Source organism: Canis lupus, chromosome 27 (assembly GCF_011100685.1).
Source record: "Canis lupus familiaris isolate Mischka breed German Shepherd chromosome 27, alternate assembly UU_Cfam_GSD_1.0, whole genome shotgun sequence".
Lineage (NCBI taxonomy): Eukaryota > Metazoa > Chordata > Mammalia > Carnivora > Canidae > Canis > Canis lupus.
This window is the reverse complement of record NC_049248.1, coordinates 14,733,972-14,748,184: the sequence shown is the minus strand read 5'-3', so window position 1 is coordinate 14,748,184 and position 14,213 is coordinate 14,733,972. Positions and strand designations below refer to the sequence as shown.

The following is a 14,213-nucleotide window of genomic DNA, read 5'->3' as shown; positions in this document are numbered from 1 at the left end:
GATGTTCTTGTGAACCAAATAGCTGAAAGAATCAGGCTCCTACACAGGGCAAAATGCCAAAAGGCTTCAAACATTTTATGAGGGCAGATTGGGCAGGTTTGGATCCCATCAGATAACTCAAGATCCTTTATCTGCTATGAATAATTTGTGATTAATTATTGCTGGAGACTTATAGGTCAATAAATTTGTTAAAGTATGATGCTGCTTATAACTGCAAGGGACTACCATCATTTATTGTTGCCAATTATTTTTAATCCGATAATTGATAATTCATTTTATATTGTAATTCAAATTACATTATAGTGGTGCTATTTTGGATGAATAATTGGCATAAACAGTTGTGATGTCAAGGTGGAAACTTTGCATATAGTTTTTCAGGTCACTGTTTCAGATTCAGTAAAAAGGAGGTTTTTTCAGTGCAAATTACGAAATTCTCAAACCAACCATCATGAGAAAATGTAGCTTCTGTAAGTGCATTTTACTTAAAGTATCACGAAACAAGATTTTTAAAGATTATCTTTTATTTGTGCAATATTGCATTGCCATAGTTAGTAATTAAACACTTCTATATTATTTGATCCCCTATAGAATAGTCATCAGAGTCTCCCAAATTCCTTAGCTTAGTCAAGCTTATTTTAAGTCCTCTGCACCTCGTATTAAGTTCTGACACAATTCGCACTATTGATATGTTTATTTCTAACATGTCCTGGTTTGAATGACTCCAAATTTACTATAATTTTATGACAGTGAAAGGGTTTTGTTTTATTGGTAAACAAATGCAAACATAAAGAAAGCAATTTCCAAGAAATATCAGGTTTATTTTAATCTTGGAGTATTTTTCTATGAAGATATATCAATAAAGGTGGAAACGAAACTGAATTTTAAAAGATACTGGACTAGCCATTCAATTAAGTTAGGTAATTTTCTAATCTCCACTGTTACTTGATGAATGTCTGTGTGTGTGTGTGTGCATGTGTGTGTGTTGACTAAGAGTATTACTCCAAAAAGTCAAAAACCTAAACCCTCTATGAGTAGTAGTGTTTCCTAAGTTTGAAATATATGGAAAATTCTGAGATTCTAATGGGCTTAATATTTCGTCTTCATTTAGTTTCATATGTAGCTTTTTAGAGCTGCAGACAGAATGGAAAGATTAAAGTGGAATGCAGTAGACATATGGGGACATACAGAAACAAAACAAAACAAGATACCCACTCATAGTCTTTTGGAATAAACAAAAGGAAACAAAATACCCACTCATGGTCTTTTTGAATGCCATCACCAAATGGAAGCATTTGATAAAATGTGTTAACTATAGAAACAGTAACAACTGTGTTATTTTAAAATATTTGCATTGGAAAAAGATTACCTCCTGTTGCCACCCAGAGCCTCACCCATAGCTGGTTTATATGAGGTAGTTAATGAGATTTGGGACTTTGGAGCTGGTGAGATTAATGTGAGCTTTGGGACTATGAATAGATATAATAGACTGTAAATATTGAGAACCTTAGAATGTAGTGAATATATTTGCATGTGGAACTCCCATTGGGGGCTGTGAGAGCATTGCAATGGGCAGAGTAATGACTCCCCAAAGATATCCATGCCCCAATCTCAAGAACCTGTCAATATATTTTCTTACATGGCAAAGGGGACTTTACAGATATGATTGAAGTTATGAACCTTGACATGAGGAGATTCTTCTAGATTGCCCAGCCTAATCCCATGATTCCTAAAAATTGAAGAACCTTTCTAGGCTGAGGTCAGAGATGTGCTGCAGGGAGGCAAAGGGAAGATGTGACTAAGAAGGAATGGTCACAGAGGTGTAATGAGGTGCTGGCTTTGAGGACAGAGAAAGGGGACCATTGGCCAAAAAATATGGATAAACTCTGGGGGCTGGAGGAGGCAGGGAAATGGATTCTCTCCTAGCCTCCAGAGGGGCCCTGATAACTGTCAGGGGCCTACAAAAGTATAAGATGATAAGTTTGTGTTGTTGAGTAGTAAATGTGTGATAATTTGGATTCTTGTGCATGAAAATTGAGGCTCCTAGAAAATTTGGCTGCATACAGTGTGAAACTGCTGAGAATCAATATTTTCTATCCAAAATAAATTCTCTGAGTCTGTGTCTACATTTGCCCCCTTGCCCCAAAGTTCAAAATAGTCTGTGAAAACTCAGGAATGGAGTCCTAATAAGACTTCATGGAGACCAACTGAGTGGAGATGACCAAAATGCTAAAGAATCATAGCTAGTTAGTTTCCAAGTACAGGGCATCACAATGAGTGATCATTTGAGTGAGGCATGTTCTGGGTGGACTGGAGTCCTGCACCCCTCTTGGAAAAGAAGGGGCTGCCTTAGAGAATGGTACACATAGGAGAGGAGGCTATACCCATAGTTGTTCAAACCATGCACATATCTCAATGGATGCATCCTCACCAAGGGAGAAGACCGTAAGAGAGATAAAAGGGAAAGTTTAGTCCACCACTAAAGAGAACTGAAGCATTGAATACGGGGATCCAGGCCAAGTGATATCCTCATAGACAAAGCAGTTTATGATCTTTAGGAATCTTGGTTTTCTATGGGCCCTAGATAACCTGGGCTTTTTTAGGGCAGACACCTAAAGGAAGCAAAGCTGGTGGCACAGGATGAAAACCAGTCTCCCCAATACAGGTTGCTCAGCCTCTGAGTCAGGCTAAATAGTGCCCTGGGTCAGGCAGGGCAGCCTGTCCACTCTCTGTGCACTGCCCACCCCCATGAGCACACATGCTGAAGACAGATGGGTGTAGTGTGCCCTGGTCTGTATAGTCAGGAATTTATAAGGTGCAGGGCTCACATTCCTAAGATGACTTAAGTTAGCTTCATGAGAACATTCTGTTGTCTAGCATTGAGGGCCCCTAAACAGTGAATAATAAAAATATCTTCCTTCACAGAACACCAGGCATTTTACAAAATACTTTACTTATAATACCTCACCTAATGGCTCATCATAGCACCACCATTTAGGTCTTGTTATGATCTCTGTCTTACTGATGAGTAAATGGAGGTTCCAAGAGGTTTAGCAACTTGCCCACAGCATAGATGTAGTGAATGGTGGTTCAGAACTGGAACCCAGGAGCGCTGACTGCAAATGCTAGCTCTCTTCAGTTCTAGGCCTTGCCTGCTTAGACTGTCCTAGTTGAGAGTAGTTCAATTTCGCCAATCCAATAGTATCAGAGAATGCAAATATCTCCCAATTGTTTCACTTTTAACTATTGGTGATTTATGAGATTCCCATTGGCTCCAAAAGAGGCTGCATTTTATGATACCTTGCTAATAACTATAATAATTTTATAGCTCAGTAGCCAGACTTCTTGAATTCGGATCCTGGCTGCACTGCTTCTTGGCTTCCCTGCAATGAAAGCTACAGAATACAGGCATTTTTGTGTTATGACACGTGCAACAGCCCCAGCACCCAGACTAGTGTTTGACACGTTGTATGTAGTTGCTCAATAAATATTTGTAGAATGAAAGACTGCCCCAGGTGTCATTGTAAGTATTAAGTGGAATAATCTATGAGCATACTTAGAACAGTGCCTGACAACTACTGAAAGCTCAGTCAGTGTTAGCAATTGTTATTATACATGAGATGGAACCCCTCGACCTTACTTTGTGATTAGCAACTTTCTCCCTTGTTCCTGACCTTGCTTTCACCTCTCTTCTTGCTCTCACCTAGGACTCTTCTGTTTCAGTGTCAGCAATTAAGAAGGATCACACAGTATTTGTTAAATATAAACTGTGCCATGAATGCTGAAGAATAGCTATTCCTCTCCAGTACAACACAATAGGGGTAAAAAACCCCTTTCTTTGAATGAACTACTGCCTGCAACTGGGGAATCACCTCTTCTGCAGGTCTTTAAAAAACAATTTATCATCCGAGAGAGGTGGCATGGATTTTGTTTTCAGTGTAAACTAACTATTCACCACTCACCAAAAGCTTCCTCTTCACTTGTGTGTTTGCTTGAGTTGACTCGGCATATTTTGGGTGCGAGGTCCACAGTCTTGGAAGTAGAGGAGACCTGACTGACCTTTGCACGAGGGCTTAAAACTCAAGCACAGTCACTCAGATGAAGCCTGAGCTGGGGGTTGCATCTGTTTGAGAAATACTTCCTCAAGGGAAAAGATCGGCTAAGACAAGGGGTCATTTTCCAGCATATCTCTGCCAACCTTGTAGCAAGCTGATGTTAATTATCTTCATCCAGGATCAACTCTTCAGTCAGAAAAGCTGTGCCTGGGTAGAACAAAATGTTTTCCTTTTTTCCATCAACAAACAAAACCTCTGCATCCACACCATTTCACATGGATGGTGTGCACATCCCACGTATCTCTAGGACTGGGCTGCTTTCTAACTTGACTCAGGATGGATCCTGTTCAACAAATTGTTGACTGCAGAGGGCTTACTGACATAATTTGTGGAGGAATAGCCATTTCTTTCCCAGATTTTAAATGTCATGAAGGGAGAAGAGATGTCATTGGCTCATATTCCTCAGGTAGTCAAAGGTCACACAGCTTTGAGAGTGTTGCTGTGGGTGAAGCATGCATGCAGTCCAGTGAGCATTCTGGGTAGACAGCTATGTCCTTTTCACATGCTTGTCTGTCCAGCTTATTTTAAATATCTCAAGATACATAAAACACAAAACCATCTGATTGAGTGGCTCTCCATCTTAAGTTGTTCATAAATCCAATTTAAATGTGATTTGGTGATGGGAACATAGGATGGTAACTGAAGCTGCAAGCCTTCTGGGGAGGAGGATGGCATGTTAATAGTGTATTTATCATCAGTGATGCAACTTCTAGGTATCTGCTTGCCTCAGTTTGGTGCCATATGGCAGCCAACTCTGATTTCCTCCCACCTTCCTGAACTGATTTTCTTTTGACCTCAGTTCAATTTGAGACAAATAAATGCTGATGGATTTGGGCAATTAACTAAACCAACAGTTAAAAAAAAAACAGCCAAACTTGTTGTGCATTAAGAAAGTAAATGGAGATTTTCCATGAGTGGTTTCAGAACCAGGATACACAATCATCCCCAGAGCAGAGTGAAGGCCACCTACTTAGCAGGAAGAAGATGAGTAGGCAGGAAAGATTGGAGATTAATAATGACCTGTCTCTGATGATCCAACTCTTTACTTCCTAATTAGGTACCTTTTGCATTTGGGACAGTGGCCTTTGTACATAACATGGGAAAGACAGGTAAGGGGTCTCAAAGAGTTTGTACCTCATTCCATCTGTATTGGGTTAGGCTAATCCTTAGCCCATGTTGGACCTCACCCATAGCAACCCTCTTGAAGGCAGTGAGGGAATCTCTGCCATTCTGCCACCATCTCTGGGTGACTCATTAGAATCTTTCCCTACTTGTCCATTAGCCACAACTATAATGATGTTCAGGAGGACTTTACCCAAGTCACTTTGCAAGCATTAATTTGATACGCTCTAACTTTCTGGGGGAATACGTTAAACCTTTGTATATTGGAAGACAATATATAAAGATCCTTAAGAAACACAACAAAAAAAACTCAATTTCTGATACATGTTGAGGGTGAATCCTTGATGTAAGTTACTCTGTGCCATCTAACAACCTGGAAATTGATCTTGCTTAACTGGTGGATATTGAGATAGTTGTGGAAATTATACCTGGAGAACCTGACAACCACCAGTAGGGTTTTCTTTATGGATTTCATCAAGTTCTCAGTGGTCAGACAATCAACCCAGTATCGTGCAGCAACCAGAGGGTGAAGTATGGACACAGCAAGAGGTCCTGCTATGGTCAACAGAATTGCTTTTAACCAATACAGCAAAATAGCACTCCTTTCTTGGCAGCTGTAAACTGGACATCGTGTTAAGCATTCCTGGAAGAGATGGGCTCCAGGCTTTTAAACAACACCAAGACTGTATATATAGTGCATGAATCTGAGATAATGGAATGCTAGTAAAAGAGCGAAACATTCCTAGTACAGATTTCACTGAACACCAACCTTTTTCAAGAGATCAGGCTTCTTTTTTTTTTTTTCTTAATTAAAAACATTCCACCTAATAAAAGCTATTTTCAAAAGCATAGGTTCTGAGGGGAGAACATATATATTTTGAGACCTGGGGAGCAGCAGACAATATATGAGACAGTAGAGAAAGAGTGCTTCAAAAGATCAGTTTCCAGTGACTTCTAAATGATCATTTATGATCATACTTAAATGTCTTTTGCCTTTGCTCCCTTAATAGCAGGCCTGGAATGTGCTTTTGAAGGAAGTCAGTGTTTGTTATTTAGAGTCCAGCCTGGATCCTGTGAATGTGTGTCATGCAAGCATAGATGTCCTACAGCTGCACACTCTTTTTTACCCTTCAGCATATTATTTAGCATAATCCCCCCAAAGTTCTCAAAACAGGGAAATAATCTTAAATCCTTGCACAGTTTGTGAGTCATTGTTTTGATTGTTCTTGAGGTACTTACTTTTTTTCCTGCTGGCAAAGGAAAATCTCAGATTCAAATCCTTTTGGGGGAGGGGTGGGAAAGTAGAGACTAAAAAGAAGCAAGGCTCTTTTCACCGATTCACTCCTTTTTGTAGTATAATAATAACCTGAATCCTTTGCCTTCCATTGAAATTTAGGAACAGGAGAATGCATGCAGGGAAAATAATAGCCAAGTGTTTTTAGGCAGCGTTTCTTCCTTCGCAATGATATTTATACTTGCTCTTACTTACAATATATTTTCTATCCAAACCAGACTCAGAGTTAAAATGCTAGATTATCAGGAATATCTTCCAGCTCTAAATTCAGCACCCTTTCTATTATTTTGTATTTTCATATGTCTGTTATTATGTCATGGACCCTTATAGGTTTCTAAAACTGTCATATTAAGGGGAAACAGAAGAGAGGATTTCAGTGCGGGAAGTGTGAGAATGGGTGTGGAGTTCAGACAGGCAAGTATAATTCTCTAATAAAAGGAATCAGGATTCCCTGGAGAAGTGGTTGGTTCCAGGGCTGGGGCAGACAAATGAAAGATGAGCATTGGATATCTTGTGGTGTCAGAAAGTAAGGAAGAACTGAAAAACAGAGCATGGAGGCATGCCTACTAACCTGAAAGGGCTTCCAGGGGTGAGAACTGAAATCATTTGAACAAAATATGAACATAAACCCAGTAATAGTACTGATTATAACCCCGGGGGAAAACATGGATATTCTTGCATCCATACTGATATAAACAAACTATGAAATGATCCCTGGAAGTATAGTCTTCACTTGATCTTAGCCAAAAGGCCGAGAAGCGATTGGAAGTATAGTCTTGCAACAAATAAGTGACTAAAGAAATAAAAGTGGAAGAAATGACAAACCTTCCTTATAAAGAAATTCTAAATACTAAAGAATGAACAAAGGAAATAGAACATTTGAACAACATGGTAATAATTGCTGCAGGCAACCATGGGTGGGTTTAGTGGGTAAAAGTTTAAGCAGAAACAAGATATTTGCATAGTCTGAATGTTTCACAGGGAACAGGGGCATCCCTCCATACGTTGAGCATCTGGCTCTTGATTTCGGCACAGGTCATGATGTAGGGGTTGTGGGATACAATTCTTGTTGTACCATGTCCCATATCAGGACCTGCACTCAGCACAGACCTGTTTGAGTTTCTCACTCTGCTCTTCCCCCCTGCCCATGTGCACACACTCTCTCTCTAGTAAATAAAGAAATCTTCAAAAAAAAATTATAAAGGGAACAATAGTAACTGTACAGTGAAGAAACCTGGCAGATACCACCTTAACCAAGTCCTAGAGGTTAGCATCACTAGGAAGAGGGCATAATGCCATAGTGATACGATGCCCTGAGAAGGACACATCATCTTGGTGGCATTCTTTCCAGTAACTCCAATAATCTCATATCTGATCACAGATTAACATCAGACAAGCCCAAATTGAAGGACATTCTATATAAATAGCTGGCCAGTACTCTTTATAAATGTCAAGGTCAAGAAAGACAAAGAAAGACTGAGGATCTGTCACAGATTGGAAGAGAATAAGGAGATGTGGCCATCCTATGTGCAGCATGAGATCCTGCATTGTATCCTGAAGGGGAGAAAAAAAAAAGGGACATTACTGAAAAAACTAGTAAAACCAAATAAGAGCTGTAGTTTAGTTAATGGTACTGTACCAATGTTAATTTCTTAGTTGTGGTCATTGTGCTATGGTTATGTAAGATGTTAACATTTCATGAATGTGGGTGAAAGGAATAGGGAACTCTACTATTTTTACAACTCTTTTAAGTCTAAAATTATCTCCACACAAGAAGTCCTTGCATATGTGATATTTAGTTATCTCTCTATACTTTTCAACACTAGAAAGTAAATGTAAGACATTTGGGACAGTGGCAAGATAGCTGCTAATCATAAAACTTGTCATTTATTCATTCAACAGCTACTCAGCAGCCCTAGGTTGAATCACTGTTAGTTTCAGGGATTTAGCAGCTAATAAACCAGGTAGATCCTGATAAAGCAACTAGTGCCAGGAAAGGGGAGGTACATGGTTCTGTGGGGATACACAGAAGCAGCACTTAATTTAGGCTTGGGGAATCAGAGATCACAGAGCTAAAGATGAATACAAGTTAGCAAGTCTGGGTTGTTTGGGGAGAGAGGAGGCAGGAGGGGTATAGGGATATGTTTCAGGCAGAAGAAATAGCAGAGCAAGAGTGGAGGCAAGAAAAAACATGGAGCTTTTGAAAAAACAACAAGCATCGCCAATTGGAATGGATCATGGAGCTCAGGGGGAGCTAAAGAGGTGAAGCAGAAACCAGACTATATTAAGAAGTTTGTAACTAAAATGAGAGGGACAGCTAGTAAAGCGCTTTTATTGGGGAGCTATGCTATCATATTTATGTTTTAGAAAAATCACTCTGGCTTCTGTGTGAAGAATAGATCATAAAGAGGGATAGGGCAGAGGCAGAGGTTCAGGGAGACCAGTTAGGAAGCTGATCTAGCAGTCCCAGCAAGGAATGGCAAAGACCTTGACACCTGGTGAGCTTTATAGAGAACATGGACAGATTTGAGAAATTTCCGGAAGGTATAATGAACAGAAGCTACTGTTTCTTTTGTGTGATGGTGGTGAGGGTGAGGGACACTTCCTGTTTAGAATGCTCAGTTCCCCATCCAGAATCCGTCCATCATTTCTTAGTCTACACATAGATCCACACTATCATATATGGCAGTGGCAGCCTGTGACTCAAACGTAGTCATCTGGAGCTCTATGATGATGCTTGTGTGGGTATGACAGACATACCTGGAGAGCGTCTCTAATGAGTTACATCCCCTTCCCTGGAGTTTGGGCATAAACTGTAGCTTGTTGCTAACCTATAGAAAATGGCAAGAATGGGATGTCACTTCTATGATTAAGTTACATCATGTATGACTCCATCTCAGCCAACTGAAGTGAGAGACCCCGGTTCTGGCTCTGAAGGAATAAGACACCATGTTGTGAAAGGGCTGCATGGCAAAAAGTTATGGGTAATCTCTAGGAGCTGACAGCCAGCAAAGAAAATGAGCATGGGTCTTACAACTGCCATGAATTGAAATTCTACCAGCAACCTGAAGAGGCCTGGAAGTGCATCTTGCCCAAATCAAGCCTCTGATGAGACCACAATCCCAACTGACTCTGCAATCTGGTGAATTTCCTGACCCAAGGAACTTAAGAGATAATCAAGGGTGTTTTGAGCCTCTAAATTTGTTATGCAGTTTGCTGTGCAGTCACAGAAACTGAATCTACTTGCTCTGGATGACTTTGTCTTCTCTTTTGTGTTTTCTATCTTTAGCTGTCCGTTATTAAACTCTTAAACCAAGGGTCTTTCTTCTTGTTTTTATCTATCCTTATGTTTTCAGGTACTTAACCCAGATGTTCCAAATATCAAAAACTTCCTTTGGTTCTAGTATTATAAGTGTGTTAATTTACAAACCAAGAAACATCTTACCACCTTTGGATCTCTCTAAAATGATGGGCACCCATTGCCAATGACATTTGCTTTCAGGTGTTTCAGCATCCCAAAGGCCTTCTCTCTGTTTAAATCCTGAGGACCCACTGTAGACCCCAGCTGGCTTCCCATGTTATCCTGTATCACTTGTCACAGGCACTATGGACCTAATGGTGTTTACGGTTTTATTTAAACTATCACTATCTGCTTTAATTCTTACAGTTCTTCAAACCCCTCTAATCGTATCCTTAGCCTGGACTCTATATAGTGTAACCTCAATTCTTCCCTGTCTTCCTGTTACTAAGAAAATTAACATTTTAAGTTAATGCTAAGAAATAAATAGATTGGATGCCTGGGTGGCTCAGTGGTTAAGCGTCTGCCTTCAGCTCAGGGTGTGATCGTGGAGTCTCCTGATGGAGTCCCACATCGGGCTCCCTGTAGGGAGCCTGCTTCTCCCTCTACCTGTGTCTCTGCCTCTCTCTCTCTGTGTGTATCTTATGAATAAATAAACTTAAAAAAACACAAAGCATTAAAAAAAATAGATTGTTATGAAAATAATATATTTGGGGATGTTCACAGTCTAAGAAATTATAGAGAGCTGTTAATGTCAAGCTCCCTGGTTTGTATCCTTACTGAAATTGGTGATAACTAGAAGGCTATGGCTTTCTGCCTTTTCCATGAACTTTTGATGATGAGGTTCACCAAGCTCTCCACTTCTTAGCCCTCACTTTGGTGAAGGTCATGTAAATTCTCCCAGAAGCTCCTTCTTCCTCATATTTTAGCTAGAGAACATTTATACAACCAATGTTTATTTAATACCTACTGTATGCTAGACACAGTCCAAACTCTGGGAATATAACAAGGAACAATTACTTAAAAATAATGGAATTTACATTCTAAAGGGGAAGAGATAAAATAAGAAAAAAATAATGCAAATTATGTCAAATGATCATAGCTGTAATGGAAAAAAAATTAAAAATGGGAGTAGAAACAGTGTTGAGGGTTGCAATTTTAAAGAGTGATCAGGGAAGATTTCAATGAAAAGATGTCATTTAAGCAAAGATCTGAAGAAAGTGAGGGAGTGAGTCTTGTGGTTGGCTATCTGAATAAAAAGCATTCCAGGCAAATGGAACAGTAAGTGCAAAGGTTCTATGTATGCAAGGACACTGAAGAGGGAGGCCAATTTAGTTGGAGAGGAGAGGAGTGGAATGGAGGAAGGGAAAGAGGTCAGAGAGATTCTAGAAGATGGTGAAACCATATAGGTGCTTATTGGTCAGTGTAACAACTTTGACTCTTACTGGAATGAGATGAAAAGCCACTGAAATATTTTAAGCAGAGCAGTGATACGATATGGTTTGCATTTTAATTATACTGTTCTGATTTCTATACTAAGAATACAATAGGGTGTGTATTTAGGGCAGAGAGATTTGAAACAAGGGTGGGACAAAGAAAGAGTTAGGCAGCTATTTCAATAATCTGGGTAGAACAAAAAAAGAAAAAGAAAAAGAATCTGGGAAGGACAGTGTAAATAGAGAACATTTCCATCATCACAGAAAGTTCTACTTGACTTACTGGGAAGAGGGACAATATGGGAAACCTTGGCTTCTTTTGATCACTGATGTCAAGAGACCAAGAGTGCGCTTGCTCTCTCTCTCTCTCCTTCTCTCTCTCTCTCTCTCTTTCTCTCTCCTGAGAGGACATGTTGTCTGGGGTGTTCTTTTAACTCCTGCCCGTGGTGAGTAGAAAACTGTGGAAGGAATAATAGGTTCCTCCTTCTCTAGAACATTTATTTCTCTCTAATAATTATCATTTTGGCTGGAAAGGCTCTGTTAAGAAAGAACAGATAAAAATCTTACTATTAAGTACACATTACATGCTACATACAATTTTAATATGCTCTTGGTATAAACACACATTATATTGTATCTATTATATGCTACATACAATTAACTCATTTTTTATCTTCACACTAAATATGTAAAATGTATTCCCATTGTTTGGTAAAGCCAAAGTGTAGAGAAGATAAATTAGTGTAGGCATTAGTGTTAGAGCAAGAACTGATCCCAAGACTACTCCCTTTTCATTGATATACTTCATACTGTCTCCTTTCTGGACATTTCTTCATGCATGATGATCAAAGAAGAATGTCAGTAGATTAGAAATCTTTGTACATGTGTTTGTGTAACTTCCTTATTATATCAGAGAAACATTGTGACCTTTTCCAACTGACAGTGCTTACCCAAGCTTGGATCTTTGAGCAGAGTGTGCTCTCTTGTCCTTTGTCAAAAGCTTATTCTATTAGAGAATGAAAGATAAACATCTCTTCACCAAGGAGAAGCTGACCGTGTGAGAAAAAGAAAATGCTGGTAGAAGTATATGAACTTTGGATTGGGTGGGGGTGGGGACAGAAGTTATGGTCTTGACTTTGCCACGGTTAGCCTTGTGACCTTGGGCAAGCAAATAATCCATGTCTCTGGATATCTATTCCTCATCCTTAAAATAAAACTACTGCCTGTTTAAGAACCCATTCTAGTTCTGGAACTCTGTGACCCAGTTTGGCATCATCTATTCTTATTTACTATAATGGGAAGAAATTTTCTAGGTCCTTGTGTCTTCGGTATTTGTTTATTTCCTGATAATGCAAAGGAAAGCAAGATATAATCCTACAAAAGAATAATAAATGCTTACTTCATTGTAGTTCTCCTAGGACAATTGAAAAGGTCTCAGAGTATTGAGTTTTGCTATTAAAAATAGCTAAATGACCAAGACGCAGCAATAAATATATTTGGCTTTAATTCACGTTAGTATCAGACATTGTCAGACTTAAGAGTTAACAGTGGTATAGCTGGTCGCTGACATATGGGCCAATTAGTAATGGTGCTAAGACCCCAGACCTAAGGAACTTTCTGGCTGCCAGTCAAGTCAAATTTAAATTTTGTATTAGTATGTTAATATTTAGCATATGGTTGTGCTGAATATTGCATTTACTCTCCTTTACACTGTAAGCCTTATTCTCCAAAAAGAATAGTATCTTTTACTTGGGGTTCATCATGGTCTCATCCTAATTCTTGATCTGAACACCTGTTCTATCACCTCTTAGAAGCTCAATTTTTATAACATCTATTCTTCTGCCCTTCCCATCTTTTCAACAATTACCTTGATCCTAACTCCCAGTGTAGTGAAAGTTTTATCCATGGTTAAGAGACTTGGTGAGAGATAAATTAGACAGTCTAATTATCTCTGTAGGAATCTTAATTGAAACCAAGCTATCCCCTGTGTTAAGTTTTTTTAAATAGGAAGAAAAAGGAGAAAACAAACCAGGCACCCAGGTCCTCCACCATTTTCTGCTTAATAGCGAAGTTAACAAGAGGCTTTTCCTGGGTATTATTCATTCACTGGGATCATTTCGGCTGTCCCCAGGGCCATCGACTCTTCCCAGCTGCTCCATTAATCTCCGGGAAATCCCCAGCGCTGCAACTGTCACTGTATAATTAAATGCTTTGTTATTTTCCGCATGGTCCTGGACTTTGGCAGCTTATTTTCATTAATAGCAAGGCCTGTTCTTTGTCACTTATCTCATATGGCTGTGAAGAAGTAGTCTCCAAGTGTTTTTTTTTTTTTTTAATTTCTTCTTTTTTTTTTCTTTTTTTCTTTTAAAATTTTATTTTAGAGAGACAGTTTGTGCATTTGTGTGTGAGGGTGGGGGAGGAGGGGTGGAAGGAGAGGGAGAGAGAATGTCAAGTAGATTCAACAGTCAGTGCCAGGGCCAGTGGGGTGGAGGGAGGGAGCTAAGAGAGAGGGCTCGATCTCACCACCCTGAGATCATGACCTGAGCTGAAACTGAGAGTTGGACACCTAACCAGCTGAGCCACCCAGGTGCCCCTCTCCATCTTTTTTCTGAGTCAGTCAGCTTCCTTTTCTTTCTCCTTCCCTTTTCCCTTCTCTTCTCCTTTTCTCTTCTTTTTTCCCCTTGCATCTCTCTGACTCAAAGCCAGATTCTCTCATATATCAGATGGATATCAACTATTTTTTAAATTTTCCTTCTAATCTCTTCTTACTCAGAAGAAGATTTTAAGTTTTAGAATTAAATATGTATTGCTTTTAAATGTCTTTCTCCACAAAGGTTAATCTTTGGGTTGAGCACATGGTCCAGGAAATATCCCGATGATATGGATTGCTATAAAAGCTGAACAAGAAAAAAATAAAGAATTTCATTATTTGGCATTATGGTAGTAATTTT

At 39.3% G+C, this 14,213-nt stretch overlaps 1 protein-coding gene across 5 annotated transcripts in view; it reads left to right on the top strand.

Annotated features, from left to right (window-relative positions):
• Positions 1 to 14,213, top strand: part of RERG (RAS like estrogen regulated growth inhibitor) — a 113,152-nt gene that overhangs the window by 19,466 nt on the left and 79,473 nt on the right. The window contains exon 3 of one of the 5 annotated variants that reach the window (XM_038576896.1): positions 5,170 to 5,221. The exons of the other annotated variants lie outside the window; for them this stretch is intronic. Within the exon in view, the coding sequence (XP_038432824.1) occupies positions 5,170 to 5,221 (52 nt within the window). The remainder of the gene's footprint in view (positions 1 to 5,169; positions 5,222 to 14,213) is intronic. 5 annotated transcript variants of the gene reach the window in all.